At 46.7% G+C, this 22,186-nt stretch overlaps 2 protein-coding genes across 2 annotated transcripts; both read left to right on the forward strand.

Annotated features, from left to right (window-relative positions):
* The first annotated feature begins 33 nt into the window (after positions 1-33).
* On the forward strand, positions 34-3,738 carry tspan34a (tetraspanin 34a). The gene is made up of 8 exons (XM_076170276.1): positions 34-321; positions 1,642-1,727; positions 1,927-2,142; positions 2,290-2,364; positions 2,498-2,605; positions 2,785-2,919; positions 3,000-3,092; positions 3,273-3,738. Exons 2-8 carry the CDS (start codon positions 1,671-1,673, stop codon positions 3,324-3,326), a joined length of 738 nt encoding a protein of 245 aa, XP_076026391.1. The 5' UTR covers positions 34-321; positions 1,642-1,670; the 3' UTR covers positions 3,327-3,738.
* A 4,314-nt stretch (positions 3,739-8,052) lies between these two features.
* dand5 (DAN domain family, member 5) lies at positions 8,053-8,929 on the forward strand. The gene is made up of 2 exons (XM_076170288.1): positions 8,053-8,550; positions 8,648-8,929. Exons 1-2 carry the CDS (start codon positions 8,053-8,055, stop codon positions 8,927-8,929), a joined length of 780 nt encoding a protein of 259 aa, XP_076026403.1.
* Positions 8,930-22,186: the final 13,257 nt, after the last annotated feature.

Genomic DNA, 22,186 nt, shown 5'->3' on the forward strand with positions numbered 1-22,186 from the left:
AGTTACTGCGCTTCATGGACTTGTGTTTCCTCCTCAGGTTAATTTTCCACTCGGCCCTCTGTGTTACCTGTATGATATCACCGTTAATGTGCGGCAGTGTGTGTGTGACTCGCTCAGAGGGACTTTGCTCACCAGGAAGTGTGTCTCACAAGGGGAGGAAGGCTGCTCAGTGTCAGTGTTGTCAGGCCGTGAACTCCCCTCACTTCCCTATCTGTACGTCAGTGTGTGTGTGACCTGTGAGAGCATAAAGAGCCCGGTGCAGCCTGTTTGGGCACACACTCCTGACTGATCAGACCTCAGCGACCGACCACAGCAAAGAAGGTAAAGGCCTCTGTTCTCTTCTTCATACAACAACCTGGAACTCATCTGACCTTTTATCTATAACAACAAAAACGCCTTTGACTTTATATTCAGATAAAAACCAGACTGTATTTGTGTTATTGTCCTCATGTTAAGATAGGAACCATGAGTAAGATGCACTTTATCTCTGACAGATTCTTATTTTTGCTGTATTTTGCGTGGGTAAACATTTTTAACCTGATCTCCATTCAGTAATGACAGCGACCATGACAACCTCACCTAACTTCAGCTCTGTGTCTCACTGGTTGCCACGATTTTGAATAATTAACCTATTAGTGCAGCTTATTAGTTACATATTAAGTATGAGAGGAAGAGGAGGAGGACTCAGGAGATTCAGCTGAGACCTCATGGGCCTTTAGTGACAAATCTGATGCAGTTTACTTGGAATTTAATTCAGATATATGGATAAGCATTGAGGTTTGGGTGTGTAAGTGTGTATTCTGTAAACATCATGTGATCCTGATTGGTAACTAGGGATTGGGAACAGTTGCTTAGTAGGTTCACACAGCAATAAAGATGGAAATCAATCAATAGAACCATAAAAGTGATTCATCAGTGTCTCACAGTGCGTGTGTGTGTGTGTGTTTTATAATCCTCCTGTGCTTTCTTGCAGCTTGACTTCCACTAAGTAGTTTGTTACTGGATGAGTCGTAATCACAAAGCTATCTTAATCTTGTAACGTTTACGTCAGCCGTGACCCAAACCCTCCACTAACACAGCACTTTATGGATTAATATCTCATTTCCTTTATGCTCCTCTGTCAGGTCAGCTCCTCTTATCTGATGCCATTGAGCCGCACCGGTTTCTGACGGTGATCGATACTACCGACGCAAACCGGCTGTTTTATCAGAGCAGATATGAGTTTATTATTCATTCAGCCTAATAACGGAACATAAGATCAAAGGTTCAACCATAGAAGAGCGATTAAGACGCGAGATCGAAGTCCTTTCAATCATTTACCTGTTAAATATTACAGTTAACCCTTAAATCGTATTGAATCTGATCCCAGGTTTCAGGCTTCACCCCGAAACTGCATTTCAGCTCTGAAACGCAAAACTGACTCATGTTTGCCTGCCATGGTTAATGTGTGACCAGAGCAAATGCTGTTTGACCCTCGCTGATGTGTGTGTGTGTGTGTGTGTGTTGTAAAATGGCAGCCGCTTTGAGAATTTCCAATGCAACTGAGCGCTCATAAACGCCTCGTTCCCAGAAGGACCAGGAAGTTTGGCTTCATTTCACACCAAATTACTTTTCAACTCTTGGCTCCTCTTTTGTTGACAGTGTGAATCTACAAATCATCCTCAGCCATCATGTGTTGCTCCGGCTTCCTCAAAATCATGATGTTCGTCTTCAACGGCGCCATCTTTGTAAGTTTACAAAAAAAAAACCTCTGGAGAAAAACAGAACTGCGAGGTCACGATGTCACACTGAGTCTAAGCTGCTGTTTCAACACCTTTAGATAACAGCTGATGACCTCTGGCCTCTCTTTAAGATGTTTAAAGAGCAAAGACTTGACAAAGAACTCTTCCGTCTGCCTTCTTTGCTGTGTTCTGTCCCATCATGCAGCTGGCAGGCGTGTCCATCCTGGGCGTGGGTGTGTGGGTGAAGGTGGACAGCGGCTCCCTGCTGGGCTTTATAAACGACGTAGAAGGAGCTCCGTCCGGTCTGTCCCAGCTGGCCAACCTGGCCTACCTGCTGATCGGAGTGGGCGCCGTGCTGCTGATCATCGGTTTCCTGGGCTGCTGCGGCGCCATCAGGGAGAGCAGGTGTATGCTGCTGACGGTGAGCAACGCCTAAGGAGAAGAAGAAGAACAATACTGAAACCTTTACTTGACCTTGTGCCTTTCGAGGCTTAGAGAGCTGCGAGAAAATGTAAACACTGATCTCTGTAAACGCTGAGAGGCTAAATGTTTGTTTCCCCTCCTTCAGTTCTTCAGCATCGTGTTGATCATCTTCATCATCCAGATTGCAGGAGCTGTGGTGCTCTTCGTATTTGAGGGATTTGTAAGTATCAACGCAGAACAGCTGTTTGTGGCCCGACTGGCAAACTCGGTGTCCATTAATGAAATGTCCTGATGGTGGTGATGAGGCTGAGTCTGATGATGATGAGGCACCGGTGTCTCTCTCTACTTCACAGGCTGAAGAGCTTCTTACCGACCTGCATGAGGAGGTTAGGAAGAACATTCAGACCCACTACGGATTAGATGAGAAGCTGACCGAACTCTGGAACGGCACCATGGAAGAGGTACTGCTTCTCTTTAAGAGTCACACACATCTACGGTGACATCATTGGACCAGAACAGAGGCGCTGAAGGTCCACAGCTCTTTGTTTGAGCCTAGAGGATGTTCAGACATGTCATGTTTAAAGCTCCAGATGTGTATCAGATCTTCTCCAGCTAACAAATGTGTGTTTTCCTTTCCTAGTTCAAGTGCTGTGGCTTCATGAACTACACTGACTTTGATGACTCCCCCTTCCTCACTTCAAGTGGAGGACATTATCCATCCACGTGTTGCAACAGCACCATGGAAACATGCACTGAATCTGAAGCCATGGCTTTGGTATGAGACCTGCAGTAAATTTGTATTGTATGTTTGTATTGTGTGAGTTCTGATCGTATTCTGGACGGTTCCTCTTGCAGGACGTGGAAGGCTGCTTCGTCACGCTTCTGCAGCTGATTGAAGAAAACGCCACAATTGTCGCCAGCGTGGCTCTGGGTGTCGCTGCGCTCGAGGTACGGAGTTTCACTTTGACCTACAGTTTAGGTTCTTGGAAGAGACAAATGGAGATGACATGGATGTGGAAGAGGGAACGATAACGTGTGTGTAGCTTAAGGCAACTGAAGAAAAAAGCTTCATTTAACACATGATTGGGCTTTTACTGTGATTATTCTAACGGCGTTGTTCCCTTCCAGATTGCTGCCATGGTGGTGTCGATGGTTCTCTACAAAGACATCGGCAACAAGTGATGTCTCCTGTTAGGGAACACGTAGAGGCGCTGCAGTCATCAGGGGAACTTTGAGTTTGTAAGCTCGTTCGTATGTTTTATGTTTAGTTGTCTTTTCATTTGGCCGGCAGCAGAGAAAGCGACCTCAGGCCCGCCAGGTCTGGTGTCCTCATTTAGAATATTACTGATCAAAGGAGAGGCGCTGGTGGATTGAAGCTTTGTATTCTCGGGTAATATTCTATAAGCACATATTTCTACTGATTTATTTATGTTTTGCCATCATCAGCTGCTGAAAGCACGATGACCTCGTGCACTATGAAGCCGTTAATGTGATGTAAAGTGGAGATTTGTCTCCCACTGGATTTATAAGATGTGATAAGAATGTATTTTTGTATGCGTGATCATATTGAAATAATAAAGATCTAAAGCTTGTATTTGTTTTGGGTTTATGTCTAGATGTGTGTGAAGGTTCTCAGTCTGTGGTAAAGATATGATGTCATATGAAACTGACAAAATAAATAATACGGTAGTTTATTTATCGTCTGTTTCCTATTGATGCACTGATGCAAACATTACACATGGAGCTGTAAGTTGTAGTGTTTTGTGGTGCATCTAAAGTCGTACTTGCCTATCGCTCAGAGCACCGACTGTAGATGAGATGAAACCATCGATTTTAAAAGAGTGATTCAGAGTTTGGAGTAAAACTTTAAGATGAATTAAAGATAAATTAATAACAAATATAAGCAAGAATTATTTGTATTATTTAAATTGATTTGTTTGTTTCTCACATTCTGAACTTAACTGCTTAGATTTGTGGATGAAACCCCGGTCTTAATGTTGTGTTTGTCAGCCCGTCTCTCCCAGGTGCAGTCTAACATTCTGAGAGCATTATCTTGTTTTTAATTTAATGTGATGTGAGTGCAGACTTTTATCTGGGGGGTAAAGCGTGGATATAAACATTAGAGTGTCGCTCTTAAAGCCTCGGGGAGTTCATCAATCAACTCCTCTAATCATCATCACAGTGTCGCGGCTCATTTTCAGCCGGTGTGTGTGTGTGTGTGTGTGTGTGTGTGTGAATGATCGTGGCCCACGTGTTCAGTGGATCGCTTCAGGTGTGGCTATGAGCAGCATGTTAATGTTGGACCTAGACGAGGAAATCAACCTAATAGATAACGTAAACACAGCTGGGGAGTGTGAGGGTGGAAGCGTTCCATATGGTTTAACCTTATGGTCACAAGTGCCTTCATTTGCAGCTTTGACTGTGAGCCAATGCAATGGAAATAGGTTAACAGGTGCTGATAAGAATACAAGACAGGTTTACAGGACTGCTGGCTCTGTGCATGTGTGTGTGTGTGGGGGGGGGGGGTTAGTGATGTTTAATGAGTTCATCTTACTGGCAGCAGGTTTGGCTGTCACATGCTGTGTGTTTCATGATGAGTCTGCTTAGTGGCATCACAGTGGCGTCGTCTGTACATTTACTGCCATTGTAAAAGTGTTTGGAGCTGCGGTTAAAGTGGAACATGTGCCTGTGATGCAATGTGGAAAAGGTTCTGATCAAATGCTGCTTTGTGCCTCATCTGTCTCCTTTATGGCCGCGGTTGTAAAGCCAAACTTTGTGGAAATCAACAGCAGGTATTGATTCATCTGTCCCTGCAGGATCATCACTTCAGCTAATCGTGTTTGTGGCCCTGACCCGTTTGATTTGGCCAAAGGTCCCACCAAAGATCAACCTTGGATTAAATTCCTCCTCCATCTTGGCCAGACTTGTTGATTTAGAGGATATGGAGAAATGACCGACGCCTTTCTGTGCTATCGGCTCACAACATATCAATCATCCCTCATGACCTACTCAACATCCTGCAAATTCTTCAAATGGTTATAATCCTACATTATAGCCTCTCTGGGCATACAAACATTCTGTAATACCATAAATACTTTTACAGTTTCTCTAAATCATTGTTGTTGAGGAATCCAGTCTCTCAGTCCAAAGTCACAGCTGTATTTCAAATTCCCTTTGTTTTGATCGTAAAATCCTGTGGCAGAAGCAGAATGATGAGACAAAGAAGAATTTAAATCTGCTTGTGTTTGTGGTTTATTTGTCCCTCTCGTGATGTTTTGATGAAGGCTGTGATCTGATCATCACATTGGAACAGGAAGGATGTGTTTTATTCATGAGAAGCTCGGTGCTGCAGTGTGACGTCCGAGTCAGAATATAGGATTATAATTATAAAATGAAATTAAAAAGTTCTTCATTGGCAATTTGGTGAAGGTTTGGGAATGTGTGCGGCCTCTTTAACAAAGTAATGAAGCAACAAAGCAAATTAAAAAGAGATTTGAGGCTGCATATGCATCGATATGTATTAAAACAACATTTTCTCCAAGTTTAATTGCAACATTGTTAATGAACTTTTATTGCATTTTTGAAAGAAACTAAGTGAAAATGTACTTTTCCCTCCCTGAGAGGAGAAGAGATGAAGTTAGAGCTGCAGGTCTGAACCTCCGGGCTTTTCCAGTTTCCAGTAGATATAAATTTGAGCTTATTAAATAAACATTCTCTTGCGAAACGCGTGGATGTGTGGATGCTGGCATCGCCTCAACACAAACTAAGACACAAACCTTTATAAAATATAAATGAAAAGGCAAAACAAAAGGAGAGTTTATGAGCAGAAACTAAAGGCCCTTTTCTCCTGCATCAACCCTGGAGCTTCCTAAGTGAGGAGTCATTTAGAACATAGAATTAATGATAATAAGCCATTAGGCCTGTAGAATGATCAGTAGAGCTCATCTACCTCCTAAACTGCTGCACTGCATAAAAAAGGAGAAATCTGCAGCCTGACGCAGCAAAATAGCAGAATTTCTTCTTTCTCTCGTCTCATCGGCTTCATCAATCAATCCACTGTTGTGAAACCCAGAGAGTTGTCAAATGTTACACTGAGTATAAATCAGAGAGAGGAAAGAGCTTGGAGCCTGGAGACGAGTTCAGGAAGATGTGACTGTCGTGATACAAGAGATGGGATTTAACGTCAATGATCTGAATTTATATCACATGATTTGATTTCTTGAGAGAGAGAGAGATGTGTTTATAAGTATGAGTTTGTCTTGATCAGCAGCAGTTAAAACAGAGCCTTAATAATAAACATTATAATAGGGCAGCAGTGCAGTAGGCCAAGGAGCAAACACTTTGTAAACTGCGCCCTCTTGTGGCCAAAGCTCTCTCTGCATTTACAGTGTGATAGTAAAGATCAACTCCTAAATCCTGAAGTGCCACACACATGCACCAACATCCAGGCCTCCTCACATCAAACACAAGCTTTTACACTTGGATCTTCAGCTTTTCTGGGCCGTGGGAAGCAGACAGGGAGAAAAGGAGGAGGAGGAGGAGGGGGAGGAGGAGGAGGAGGAGCGTCTCCTGACACCTGCACCGCCATGAGAAAGGCAAACACTCCTCTGGCCCTGTTGTGACGCCCAAAGGCCCGTCAGGCAGTGAACGGCCTGTCGGCGTGTGATCAGGTCACGGGTGACGGAGCAATACTGCCGTCTAATGGGGCCGTGATGGGAGCAGAGGAGGAGGAGGAGGAGGAGGAGGAGGAGGCTGCTGGGAAGAACACGGACAGGAGGACATAAAGTCATTATGACTTTACAGCCTGAGCTAACGGGAACAACCTGCTGAGGAGGACAGGTGTCACCGTGTGTGTGTGTGTGTGTGTGTGTGTGTGTGTGTGTGTGTGTGTGTGTGTGTGTGTGTGTGTGTGTGTGTGTGTGTCAACCTTATCAGTCTCTCTGAAGCCACGTGGAAAATGAATCATCTGATTTACAAGATGTGGAGGCACTAAAGACTTTAAAAACATATATTGATTGCTGATGACTATCGATTAAAACTCAGTGAACCGCTCACACATCTGTCACCCTGTCACAAAAAAAATGTAAACAGAACTTTACTCAGTTTTTTTTTTCTATAAAAAGAATTTGCAAAAAATCTTCAATTGCAAAACATTTTTTTTATTCTTTTCGAATTTCTTAACAAATTTCTGAAAATTCTCAAAAATATATTTTAAAACTTAATACAAAAACAGTCGAGGCAATCGACCCAACAAGTTAAGAAAATAAATCTTTATTCCACATTCCAACTTTTTGTCCGTCTGATTGTCCTGTGATCCGTCCCCTCCTGTGTGGCCCTGAGGGACCAGATCCCCTCCTGTGTGGCCCTGAGGGACCAGATCCCCTCCTGTGTGGCCCTGAGGGACCAGATCCGCTCCTGTGTGGACCTGAAGGACCAGATCCCCTCCTGTGTGGCCCTGAGGGACCAGATCCCCTCCTGTGTGGACCTGAGGGACCAGATCCCCTCCTGTGTGGACCCGAGGGACCAGATCCCCACCTGTGTGGCCCTGAGGGACCAGATCCCCTCCTGTGTGGACCTGAGGGACCAGATCCCCTCCCCTGTCCACCTGCTGCCACTTCAAACTCCCTGTTTGTTATTCTGTCATGTTTTTGACCCTCACCTTGAAAGTTGTGAGCCTGGTGTGACGTCTGGTCTGCTGTGGGAATTGTGACACCTTCTCTACTTTGAAACACAGGTGAGAACTGGCTGCTGCCTATATATGAGCGCCACCATCTCTCACACACACACAGCACTGACAGCAAGGTCCCCCTTTGGAACCTTGGACCAGAACATCCCTCACTCCAGCATCTCCGTTGTTTCTAATTATTCTTGTCATTTCTCTTAGTTTTGTCTGTTCCATAGTTAAACGATGGCGTTCCTCTGCAGCTTTGCCTTTTTGCTCAGCCTGGCAGCTGCAGCTTTTTCTTTCCCTCATAACACCATCAATCACATCCTGAGAGGATCCAAGGCTGAGTTTGAATCCTCTGGCAGTGGACCTGACCACCCTGTGCGAGGGATCGTTAGGGTTGTGCAGCTGGACCCTCGCGCTCTGGCCCAGTCGGGGCTCTTCAGACGAGGCCTGGCCCCCAGACGAGTCCCCGCTATGGCCTCCAGATTATCCTTCCCTGCCTTCCTGTCCCAAGGGGGGATTCCAGGCTCGGCCCCCAAGGCTCTCAAAGTCCCCGTGAGTCCTCTACGCCAGCTGAACCCCGATGACGACGGCGCAGAGATGGACCTGAAGAAGAAGCAAGGCCAGCAGATGTGGCAGAGGGCCATGAGTAAAGGAGATCACGGGAAGACCATGATGTCGCTGCCGCTCAGCCTGAAGGACGCCAAGCAGACGTGCACGGCTGTAGCCTTCACTCAGGTGAGTCCTCACACTCCTCATCCTCATCATCATCATCATCTCAGCCTCTGCATCTGATCACCGCCAAGTCCAAACTCACCTCTGCCTCCTTCTCCAGCGGGTGACATCAGAGGGATGCGACACCGTCACCGTGCACAACAAGCTGTGTTTCGGTCAGTGCAGCTCCCTCTTCGTCCCGTCCCAGGCCGAGTTTGCCGGGGTCGCAGCTCACCGCCGTCTCGGCCCCTGCTCCCGCTGCGCCCCCTCCAGGTCACGCACTGTGGTCGTGCCCCTGCGCTGCGGCGGCGGCGAGGTGCGGGAGAAGAGGGTGATGGTGGTCGAGGAGTGTAAGTGTGAGACGGGCCGCGAGGAGAGGAATGCAGAGGCCACACACACATGAGGAACTATGAACTATGAACCTTTAACGTGACCTACATACGGACATGAACTCATAACTTGTCACATGTAACTGTGATCAATATTTCTTTGTTTGTGTGTGTGTGTGTGTGTGTGTGTGTGTGTGTGTGTGTGTGTGTGTGAGTGAGTCTGAATGTGTTATTCAGAGTGAAACTTGACAATCCGACCCATAGTTTGGGTGGTGCAGCAGATGTCCACACTGGACCGTGTTTCCTGTTTAGATTGATCTAAACTCCTATATGAGTGATGACATGTGACGTGTGAAGTGTTTTCATTAAAGTCGTCTCTTTGTCCACACTCCCTTGATTTTGTTGTTCACGCCACACTAACAGATTCACAAGTGCAAATGATTTAGCAGGCAAAGCTCAAGTGAGAAGGTGAAGAGCGTTCTGTTGTTGTTGTTGTTGTTGTTGTTGTCGTTGTTGTCGTCGCTCCCTTAGCGTTTGAGTGTCGGCGCCTATATTTGATTTAACCGCTGCGTCTAACTGACTCTTGCGGTGTCGCTCTCACATCTAAGAGCAGCGAGCGAGCGAGAGACTGAACGAGCCGCTGAGCTCGGCGGTGAGCAAACATCTTTGTTTCAGCGTGAAACCCTGAATTACTCTCATGCTCGCTCGCTTTCACACGAGTTGTGGGAATTTTCACCACAGATGCACTCCTACACTGAGTGCCTATATGTGTGTGTGTGTGTGTGTGTGTGTGTGTGTGTTCAGTCAAAAACCTATTCTCCATTTCTATCCGAGCACCTGGGCCTGGTAAAGTGAACTCATCCCCACACATCCCTCCATACGTTCCCAGCGGAGCATAAAGAAGGGGCTCTTTACGTGGCCTTGGCACGCTGACAGCACGGCTGCTTAGACGGCCATTTGCATTCACGTGGGCTTTCTGAAAATTGAAAGCGTCCATTGCGCCATGGGGCTGCATTGACTGGCTCCGATTCCATTAGCATGTGATTAACAGCTCGGCTTGATGGCTATATTTCCCCCAGATTGATGGGACAAATATTTGCCCAGGTCTTAGCTGTGAGGAGGCGGAGCCACTCTGAATCAGGCACTTGTTGTTGTCGTGAGGCCCTGAAGCCCCCGGGAGCGCCGAGCTAACAGGACGGACCGGGACGGGAGCGCTTACAAAGCAGAGAGAGCGCCGTGGTTATCAAACGATGTCATCATCATCGGGGGAGCTCTAATGATCACACTTACGGTGCAGTTAGGTGTGTGTGTGTGTGTGTGTGTGTGTGTGTGGGGAGGGGGGGGGGGGTCATGATCTCACTATCTCACAGTTCATTCTCTATACATTCTGTGCAACCCCTCTTCTATTCTTTTGTCTTACTTCCCTTAAAAGAAAGAAAGATAAAAGGAGGGGGGGTGGGGGGCGGCGGGGGGCGGCGATGGGGGGAGAGGGGGGGGGGGGGGGGGGGTCGCTTGTTGATTGAACAAACAAGGTGCACAAGAGAGCGCGCCACTTTAGCAAGACAGATGTCAGCCCCCTTTGCATTGTGGGATCCGGCGGAGCACTCCTGCGTCATTAAGGATGGCCTGGTTCCCATGGCGAGGGGGGGAGAGGAAGGGAGGGGGGGCGGGGGGGGCAGGGGAGGGAAGGGCCCACTGCCAAGTCCGGCGCCTCAGGGATCAGATCAGCGTCACGGGGTGCTAAGTGGCCTAGTTAGCGCTTTAAGACGCACAATGAGCTGCCTGCTCTTTCTCTCCGTGTGGAGGCCTTTTAACTGTCAGACGTGGAAGTGGTCGGGGAGGTGCATGTGTGTGTGTGAGAGTGTGTGTGTGTGTGTGTGTGAGTGTGTGTGTGTGTGTGCCTGAGCGTGTGTCTGTGTGTGTTGCGGGGCTCAAACAATGTCAGCTCAATCAAGGTGTGTCAACGGGAAACTGAACTCTGAACTTGTTGGATGTTTCATTCGCAAAACATTTAGTTGAAAGTAAAGTAACGATTCTGTGTGTGTGTGTGTGTGTGTGTGTGTGTGTGTGTGTGTGTGTGTACTTCTCCATCCACTCCTCGTCCACGCCTCCACCTGGAACTTCCTGTGTCCGTCTCTCTTTCTGTCTCGTGATGAAGCAAACAGCCTGATTGGTGCTGGAACAGGAAGCACCACCAGATTTTTCTGCGGGCTCCCCAGGCTCTGCTGGAGCTCCACCGCGGCGGTGGACGCCACTAATCTGGGCCGAGGATCCGGCTGGTCGCTCTGGCATCGGAAAAGGGAACGCCGATCTCTGATGCACACAGGGGGAGGAATATTCCAGCATAATGACGTGTTAAAGCCACAGGCCGCCGCCCCCAGGCTTTACCGCCCAAACCGCCATGCTTTTCCCGCCGTAGGTGTGTGTGGGCGGCGGCTGACTCGCTGCCTCCCCCTGCTGGTTCTGGTGGTAGCTCTGCTCGCTCTGTGGCGTTGGTGTGGAGCAGCTGGTCTGGGTCGGCTCTGCTGGGCCAAAGCCTGCCAGCCTCCTGCCACACTGCCACAGTGCCTCCTCTGGGTGCTGACGAGGACACACACACACACACACACACACACACATACACACACACACACACACACACATGCTCACTCACACACACACACTCGCCAGACTGGACCACGGCTCAGTCTGCTTTGTCATCGGATTATCAATTACAGGCACTTAGGAGTTCTCTTCTTGCTCTTCAGGTGTTTTTAGATGAAATCCCTCCCTGGTTTACAACACAAACACAAACACAACAATCAGATAAACAAAGTATTTGGAAGGTGATGATGGTGATGATGATGATGACGAAGATGGTGATGATGATTATGGCGATGATGATGATGATGATGATGAAGATGGCAATAATGATGATTATGATGATGATGATGATGAAGATGATAATGAAGATGGAAATGATGATAGTGATGATGATGATGGCAATGATGAGGATGGCGATGATGATGTTGACGATGATCATGATGAAGATGGCAATGATAAGGGCAATGATGACGATGATGATGAGGGCAATGATGAGGATGAGGACGACAATGATGATGATGATGATGATGATGAAGACGACGATGAAGGCCTTGTCGTCCCAGTGGCAGGTGCGCTCCTGCCTGTGATGCAGGTGATGCCTCACGTGCTCACTTAACTAATGACCCCCCCCGCCGCCACCAACCATCAGGCCACGTCCACACCATCCTGCCTCCTGCCTCCTCCTCTCCTCTCCTAGTTCCCTATGCTTCAGGCCTGAAACGGCTAAACGCTCCACTCCTGAAACACTTACGGGACCGTCCGCTTGACTTACTGTCACAGAGACAGATAAGGAAGGGACAGAGGGATGGAGGGAGGGAGGGAGGGAGGGAGGGAGGATACAGAGTTAGGGGGGGGCAGGGGGGATGATAAGAAAGGCAGCCAGTTCCTAACAAGGGGAGAGATAATTGTTTTGTTTTGTTAGGGGCCCTTCTCCAGCGTGCAGGGAGTTGAAATGACAGGACACACACATGGTATTTGGATGAAGTGGGGAGAGGGAGGGGCGGAGGGGACGGAGGGGTCTGATGCAAGAGACGTGAAAAGGTAGTGAGGCAAAAAAATTGTCTGCAAAAGCTGCAACCACAATGCAACAGTGGAACTAGTTTGGTCGGTTTCACTCGGCTCCCATGAAACATTGATTATCAGAATGCAAGCGGTGCCTTCACTTTCACGGGAAGATTTCAATGTCAGAAGCGCACATTAATCACAGCGTATTTTAATATCACCATCCGCACATTCCAACAGTGGGGAAAGAGCAAGACGGGCCAACCTGGAGGGGGGAGCGCTGGCTGCCCGACGCCGCCAGATCCATCAAAATGTATGAAACGACGAGCATATGAAGCTCTGGTGTCTTGGTGTTCTTTCAACATTTGGAATCCCAGACTGACAGACGATGTGCTCGGATTTGTAGCTGGCGTTGCAGCACACGCACTTTTCCAGAACCTCATCTGGTTTTCTATGAGAGAGAGAGAGAAATAAAGAGAGAGAGAGAGGGAGAGAGAGAGGGAAAAAAAGACTTTGATCCAAATCGTCTCTCCGTTTTCATCGTGCGTCCAACCACTTCTGTCTCTCTGCTTTATCTGCAACACGTCTCCAAGCTCTATGTTGTAAAGCTTTGGAAGGCAAAACGTAAACTGTTTCTAGGCGAACCGCTGCTACCTCACATGGCAACAAAACCCAAAAAAAGGATCATCGCTCGTGTTCGATTTATTTACGGGGGGGGGGGGGGGGGGGGGGGGGCGACTCAAAAGCAAATCTACAGCCGAGCAGACTTCGCTAATCTGGCCGTCGAACGGCTTCGAGCGAATCCTCCTGGTGGACGTTGGGGAAGCACCTCCAGGAGCCTGTCACCACTTCCATGAAGATAAATGGCGTCATTACACCGCCTCCATCATGCATTACTGAGCTGGAATCCACTTCCTGCTCAAAAGTGGGACATTGCAACGGATTGCGTTCCCTGTCACAGATATCACAGGCAGCATGTGGGGCAAACGTTGGCTCGTTGGTTCGGTCAAAGCGCCGCAGAGGACAATTCCGCATTTGTTTGTTTTGTTGATGTCCTCGACTTGATTTACGCTCATGGAGCTCACGTCTCCGTCCTCTCTCTCTTATTAGGATCCATACCAATGCAGACTCGAGGAGGAGGTGACGCGTCCTGCCAGCGACATGGACGTCTGTGGACAAACAACCATCACGGCAGTGGGCAGGGGGAAAGAGTAGTATGCCAGTGTGTGTGTGTGTGAGAGAGAGAGAGAGATAGAGAGAGCGGGAGGAAGGCTGATTGAGAGAGAGAGAGGGAGAGAGAGAGAGACAGACATAATCATAGGAAGTGGGTAGAAAGGGGGGTAGCAAGCCAGTGTTCAAGCGAGATAGGCCAAGTGAGAGTGTGTGTGTGTGTGTATGCGTGTGTGTGTGTGTAGGGGTACAGAGGAGGGGTGCAGGTGGCACAGAGCTGGCGCCTGCCCGGCCTGCTGTCCCCTGGCAGTGCCACGCTCCATCTGTCATCGGCAGGAACATCTGCAGCCCAAGGTGCCCTTGTCACCCAGCGTTAGAGTAACGAGTTTGGCGTTTCCATTAGTCCAGGGCCCTCGCCTGCCCGCCCGCCGCTCGCCAAAACCCTGGCATTTTGGGTGTGAGAGCGTGTGTGTGTGTTTGCCTGTGAGTGAGTGTGTGTCTAGATATGAGGCAGAAGGAGAGAGAATGAGGGAAAGGGTTTCGGGGGGGGGAAACGAGATTTGTCTGTCGGTGTGTGTTTCTGCGTTTGTGTGTGTGTGTGTGTGTGTGTATGGGCGAGAGAAGCCGCTGCCAAGCCAAAACAACATGGCAGTGCAGAGCATTGACCCAGCTGGGCTGAGCCGGCATGTCGAGTCATGTCCCCTCCTGATGTGAGCGTGCCCAGTGCGCTCACACCACTGCCAGACTCAACCCCCCCCCCCCCCTCGTCTTATCTCCCTGTCTTCCATCTGTCCGCCCCCTCTCATGCCCCCCCCTCCCCTCTCTTACCTCTCCGTACCTCTGTTCTTGGAGGCCTCTCGCCCTCTGAGTCCACCCCAACACTCCCAGCGCTTTTCGCATTTTTATCTTCCTCGTCCCTAAAAAAACAGATGGTTCTTCTTTCTGCGCTCCTTCTTTTCTTCCCCCCCGCCCCTCACCCCCTCCTGTCCCATGGTTCCTTCCATCCAGCACACACTCATCATCGCTCCACCTGTTTATCTCTCTTCCTCTGTCTGTCATGTAAACACTCATCTGCCTAAATCAGTGTTTCACCAGAGGACAAAACGTTTTAATCTCAAAGTATTTTTTATGTTAGACACTTTATATAAGAAGTAAATGTGTCTCTCAGTCTGCGTCACAAATGGCTGCAGTTGCGTTTGTTCACCACATGATGGCTCTAAAGAGCAACTATCTGTCGTGACATTAATGAGCCGAGCTTTGGCTGCAATTGTGTCAATTACCCACCGAATACTAATCAAACAACCAGCAGCACAGCAGAGTGAGATAAGATTGATTATTCCTTTTCATATTCTGCTCAATCAACACATAAGATCATAAATCAGGTTTGACAGCATGTATGAAGCCGGTGTTTGGCCTAAAGGTCTGTCAGTGAATGAGACGCCGGCCTGAAGCGACGCGGTGTTAGGGAGAATCTGCCACACGTGAAAAACACGCACAAAGAGACACGCAAACATGTTAGAAGACGTTAAGCAGTCTCTGTCTTTGTCCTCCGTCCCTTTACACCGGCTTCTGTCTGGCGAGAGTCGAGCGTTTACAGTTATGGTTCAGGTCGTCACTCCCTCTCACTCGTGACCTGACTGACCTCAGAGCCGCGTCAGTCTCTCCACGCTTTAACAGCGACGATGTGGGCGAGCGAGCGAGAGCTGACAACGGATAAGGAAGGGCAAAGAGACGAACGCTAATCAATAAGACTTCACCAACCCCCCTCTCTCTCTCTCCCTCTCTCTCTCCCTCTCTCTCTCTCTTTCCCCCCTCGAGGCCCGCGGCATTCAAGACGAGCCAAGACGAGCTTGGCATTGTCGAGCACGCCTTAAAAAGAAACACCTGCGAGGTGGAAGACTTAAAAAAAAAAAAACAGAGGAAGGAAAAAAAAATATCCCGCTTTTCGCAGCTCTTAAAAATGTTGGCAAATGTTCCATGGCTTTACTGGGAACAAAACAGTAAAGAAGAAGAAGAAGGAGAAAAAAAACTCCCATGCAAGTGAAGACAAAAGGGGATGGTTTTCCACAGAGATGGAGGTGTCATTACACTTGAGACGGATGCCAGATTTGGACTTACCCCCCCTTCCCTCCCTCCCCCAACACTCACACACACACACAGACACACACACACACAGACACACACACACACATCCATCCCATGTATCTATACCATCTTGGTTTATTATCAGCGCTCGGGCGGTGTGAGGAAAACAAACGGACGGTAATATTTAGTCGCCGACAAAATATGTATGCGGCGTCGGTGGGAGATGGGAAAAAGGGGGGAACATGTAGAGAGAGAGAGAGAGAGGGAGAGAGAGAGAGATGGAGAAAACAGGGGGAGGGATGGGAGAGAGGAGAGAGGAAGCAACTAAAACAGATGGCACTCTTGGCACCCACCTCTCTCTTAAATCTGTTTCTGCTGTTTTTCTCATGTGCACGAGGCTTTAACCCTGTGGTAACCTGTGTCCCGGCCTGACCCTGAACCCAACTGCTGCATGTAACAAGCCTGGGCCACGTGTGTGTGTGTGCGTGTGTGTGTGTGTGTGTGTGTGTGTGTGTGTTTGAGCGTCTCTAGCGTGGTCTTTGTTTCGTTTAATCTGCACACTATGCGAGGAAGTGTCATCATTGTTGTAGAAGACAAAACGTTAGGTGGCACAGAGAAGCTCAGAGGGTTTGTTTAGCAAAATAAAAATTGGAAAGTATTGAGTTGTGTTATTTTTAGTTGTATTGTTGTGCTCATTTCTTCTGGTACTGTAACAGGGGATTAGGAATTAAATGTCAAAATTAGAGAAATAAGTAAGACATGGGGTTGAAATTGGAAAAAGTTTCCCCCACTTCTCACCTTTGCCTTTGATGCTTGAATACTTTTTTACTGCTTTGTTCTCTTTTTTGTTTTCAGCAGTATGACTCAAAAACGTGACCTGGTACAGATGAAGGGAAGGGAGGAACCGTTTAGGTTTGGATCCAGATCCAGGGTGGGATCCAAGAATTTGACGGTGATTGCGTAACGTTGTGAGATAATAACGCTTTGATTCCATTTCAATATTTTTGCTCAATTTGTTAGAGATAAAAAAATTATTATATAAATCAGAACCATTAATCGAGTTTGACTGTGACTAATACGTGTGTGTGTGTGTGTGTGTGTGTGTGTGTGTGTATGTGTGTGTGTGTGTGTGTGTGTATGTGTGTGTGTGTGTGTGTGTGTGTGCGTATTTGCATTAATGGAATTGCTGCGCTATAACTGCAACAAACAGCAAAGTGTGTGGCAGAGATATGATGAGTGTTCAGTGGTTGTTCCCGTCTCTTTAGGCCAGTATGTTATTAGAGCGAGACCCACTTTGTCGAGGCTAATTTGGCCTTGGCAGAGGTTTGCCTCCTAATCAGTGTCCCTCTTGTATTTACTTAGGACGCATTCATGTCATTTATTATCCACTCGCTCTCTCCATCGTTTGCGTGCATCTGTTTACGTGACGTGGCATCTCTTCGTCTCTACTGTGCACACTGAGACTGAACTTCTGCTCTCCTAACACACTCCTAACTTTGCTTTGTCTCGCTACAAAACCTGCAGCTCTGCCACGATTCTGTCTCTCAAATTTCCCCGGCACAGAATATTCATAATTATTTTTATTCTCCCACTTTTGCCAGCAGGCAGGATCACTCCGAGAGGTTACAGACAGAGACGTGAATGAATAGCACTTTTGATTCCATGTGGCACATGTTTTGGCCGCACTTGCTTTAATTAAATTGTTCCAAGCATCATTCTAACTGGTCTTCCATCAGTCCATCTGCAGCTGCTGCACATCAGATGAATGTCTTTTATTTTCACAGCAGCGAGTTTATAAATTTGCCTGCGGGCCACGGCAACATTATACTGGTGTAAGAATTAATTTTCAATACACGTTTCAATTATGAACATTTACAAAGGCTGATTGAAGGAGCCACGAATCCACGGCGGGGAGAATATTCCAGTGTGGCTACACCTGGGATCTGCAGGCCACATCCGTCTGTGGGCAGAAACATTCCCGCCCTGACTCCCATACATGCTCCCATTGACAGACTATAGACTGCGCTGAATGCACATCACTTATATGAGGGGTGCTGTAGTGGTGTGAGCTCATTTGCATAATCTCCCATTTAAAGAGAGATGTGCTGGAAGCCGGTGGGGGGTTGATGGTAAGGGCCGGGGTGGGGAGGTGGGATGGTGTACAAAGTGCCCATTGTGCAATCCCAGGATAGGGAAAATGCCCTGTAGGCTTTAATGCGTGTGTGAGTGTGTGTGTGTGTGAGTGTGAATGTGCATTTTTATCTATGTGTGTCTGTGTGTGGGAGCCACACCTGTCAGGACAGCCTGAGGGAAGCAATGAGACCACTATAATGAATGTGTGTCAATATGTGTGTGCGAGTGTGTGCGTGTGTGTGTGTGTGAGGCAGATATAGTCTAAGGGATTTCATTAAGATAGACAAGAGCATTAAAATCTGAGGGCCGTATCAATCTTTTATGTCCTAATTGTTTTTCTTTATTAACTTGGCTTGTTATCGTGCCATTTTCTCTCCGTGTCTCCCAAACACACACACACACAGACGCACACACATACAGTCACACATACTCCCACATGCTTTCTCCCACACTCAGCAGTAACCACACTTAGCACCAGCAGCATGATTTGATTACTTCTCTTCATCACGCCAAATCATAATCTGCCCAAGACGCAGCAGGCCGATAGGATCAAACTGGAGGAATAATGCTAAAATCAATTTTTGGGGGGAGGAGGAGGGGGGAAGACGCAAGATAAAGAGCCCAGAAGTGCTGAAATAGCTGGTGGCTGCCTCTCTAATGGTAAAAATGTAATGCTCAGCAATCTGCTTAATATCCCTGCCACATTCATTAGATTAGTGAACATTAAGGAGATTGGAAGATTTGCACTCTTTTGTTTTACTGTGGCGACACAACGACACGCGGGCTCCGTCGCTAATGACCGGGAACCAGAGCCTCTGAGAGCGTGTGTGAGGAGCTAACGGCTTCCCCGATGTTGGGAAACAGCTTTAAAACCACGTGTGCTTTTACTCATACCTCTGCCAAGGGCGAACAAGCCCGAACGATCTCACTGTAATGATATGCTGAGCAGAAGAGAAAGACTAGGGAGGCCTATTGTTTATTATGGGATAAATGTGGTTCTTTATTTGAGTAATATAACAAAACTAATTCTAAATAGAACAAAATTCCAGATTCTAAAAGGGGATGTTAAAGTATAGATAGATATTTATGTTATAACCCTTCAAACCGATGTGATTGATCATTGCCAGGGATCATTACAGCAGAGCTTCTTCACACTTGCAGAACTCTTACTTAGTGTGTTTTGGCCCTTTTTGCTTATTTCCCATGTTCCCCGGCTCTGTGTGCTCTGCAGCAGGAGTTCCCAGCTGATCAGGAGCCGGCCGGCGCCTCGTAGCTCCTCATCGGCTAAACACACCTGCTTTTACTAATCAGGTGTGGGAGGAACAGGCCGAGCTGGAGAATACACAGAGCTGGGGATCTGGATCTGAATTATAATACTTGTTCACTTTTGTTTGGAAATTTTTAAAACTTAAACCCCTCCCCCTTTTCAAGCTACAAGCTACTCATGATTCAAAGTAGTTAAGATAAAGGCCAAGCTATTGAATTTATAAAAGTAGTTAGCTACAATACAAGATCCCAAGAAACAGTGGCTAACTACACTGAAGCTACTTCAAGGGGCAGTATTGAATATTTGTTCTGTTGTTCTGTTTTAAGTAAATAAGCAGATTACAATTTATTGACAACTGATTTCTGTATCTGCAAATGAGTAAGGTCACAAAAAAAGACCGGTTGACCAAGTTTGTTACAAATGCTGGGATTTATGGCAAACAGGCTACATATGTTGAATATCAAGGGAATTGTAGCTTTGTAGTTTGAAAAGACAACAATTCCTAATATGCTTAGTAAATTGACCAAGAAGAGTAATGCATGTTGGGATATGTTCAAGGGCGTAGCGTTGCCGGGAGCAACGCATTCGAGCTCTGTTCTATTCAATATTTAGTGTGAATGTGTGTGTGTGTGTGTGTGTGTGTGTGTGTGTGTGTGTGTGTGTGTGTATTGAATGGACTTCATCAGCACTTAGCAGCTCGTCATTCTTGTCATCCTCACCATGCATGAAAAGTAGCTGAGTAGCTTTTGCTAAGCTACACGGCTACTAGTGTAAAAACAAAAAGTAAGTGACCAGCAAAATATACATTGTTTTGAAAATAGCGGAGCTACTTTCAAGCTATTGAAGTTATTTGCTACTTGTAGTTAGCTGTACAAGGACACACACATCTCTACATTTGTGGACCCTGCAGGATAACAAAGACATGGTATGGGGTTGAGCTCAGCCCGGTCCGGTATAACCAGTACATTCTTTTCCATCAGTATGGGAAACAGTAGCAGACTGAAGTTGTCCCCCTATTAATGACTAATTCCTTGGCTGGTTTGGCTCAAGGCGAGAGCGAAAGCAGTGTGTGACCAGCACCAGTAAAAGCAGCACCGTGCTGGGATTCAGGAACGTTATCGGAGCTCAAAGTCCTAATTCCACACTGGGAATTCTGCCATCAGTAACATAATAAGTCCACTTTGGCTTTGAGAAAGAGAGAGAGAAGGTTTTTTTTTCTCTGCTCTGGAGTCTTGGCTCCTGAGGCGGTAAAGTTCCTGAGGCGAGCGTAAACAGATCAACAGAAAAACAGCTATTTTATTTTTTCAGGCTCCCAGCAGTTGAACGGGCTAATGAGAATAACCATTAAACTCAGGTTCACAGTCGCACTGAGGGATTTTGGGAAAAGGGGAAATTATACGACTTGAGCTCCGTAGGGTGTTTTATACTGCTGGGATGAAGCAAAGCTGAGCAGATTAGTGCTGCCATGACATATCCACTGCAGCAGCACAACTTGTTGGAGGCTTAAATCACAAAGCTTTCATAATGCTCGTCAGCCTGACCTCTCACCCCAAAAATGGAATGTGGCTCATTTTTAGGAATAATGGAATCGTCCCCCTCTCTATTCTTGACATGTGGTTTTGTAATTCTTGCAACATGCCGATTGATTGATTCGGTCTATTTTGTGTAGACATGGGGGGGGGAAATTGGCATCGAAGCATAAACTGAGACGAACCACATTCCTGATATCTTGGAAAAGTATTGGAAAAGTCAGACAGCGTAGGCCAAAGGGGCGGCGAAGTCAGGAACAGAAGGTTTTTCTTTTTATCCGCATCATTTTAAGAAGAGGACTTGGGAATGCCTCAGTTATATGATGCATATAGGTCGCACAATAATAACAACAACAATATCTGAAAGGATTTTCATCAACAAGTTTGTATTTAACTACATTTTTAAAGGACAGAAGAGATATTTCATGTTTGTCCCTTACAGATTCTGAATAAAATGTAACATCTTATACAAACCACTAGAGGCCACTAGAGGCCCTATCCATAGGTTGAAGGGATGTATGCATGTGCAGCACACTTTCAGTTTCAGAGTAATGTTGAGATAAAGTACAGATGAATGCCTTTTTGTTGTTGTAGTTGCGTTTTTTTAAGACGCAGAGCAAAACGTTGATGCATCAGCGTTAAATAAACCTCTTTTTATTTTACAAAATCTACCAGACGACCATCCTCAGCCTAAATTTAAAACACATTTGGTGAGAATTATGGAGGCTAAACTGTGTTTGGCAACCAAGGCCAGACCGTAAATTATAGTTTCATCCTGAGCAAACAGAACTTTCAGGTCAAGGAAACATATGACAGCCAGAAAGAAGAAGAAAAAACAAATACACCTTCTTTAATATGGCTCACACACACACACACACACACACATGCACATGCACGAGGTGGGTGGTGCTGCTGCTGTGGCTCTGAGCTACAGTTTCCTTACATTGCTGCTGATGATGATGAATCAAAGGTTATCGTTCTATGACTGCATTCAGAGTTAATTATTCTGGATGGGAGCATAATTGGCCACACACACGCACACAGACACACACACACGCAGGCTTACCTGCAGAGAGTGGATCTGCTGGGTTTTTGCTGTTTACTCCTCAAACGGCACTTTGCTGTGTTTTTTAACCCTCGCGTTTGAAAAAAAAAGATTTAAAGCAATTTTCAGTAGACATATTCTTTTTTTTGTAATCCCAATACTGTGTTCACTTTTTCCAAATGCTTCACCGTCCTCCGCACGACACACAGCTCCACACAGCAGTAACTCTCACATCCAAAAATGCACTAAAACGAGCAAAACACTTCATACACGTGACAACTCAGCGACCCAAACACTAACAAACGTTCTCTACCAGCACATGGAATGACATGAAAAATAACATTCCTTTGCCAACATCACCAATTTTCCCTATAGAATGTGTAGAATGTGCTGTGGTCTGTTACCAGAAATAAACCAGGAATGCTGCAAATCCCTCACATGAGCTTTGTGCCACAGTGTTGTACGTTATTTTCAAAATGTAATTTCAAAAAGCACAGACATGTTTACAGTCTCAGTA

This window comes from Genypterus blacodes, unplaced genomic scaffold, assembly GCF_046128005.1.
Source record: "Genypterus blacodes isolate CSIRO-AG114 ecotype Tasmania unplaced genomic scaffold, CSIRO-AGI_Gbla_v1 ptg000216l_1, whole genome shotgun sequence".
Classification (NCBI taxonomy): Eukaryota; Metazoa; Chordata; class Actinopteri; order Ophidiiformes; family Ophidiidae; genus Genypterus; species Genypterus blacodes.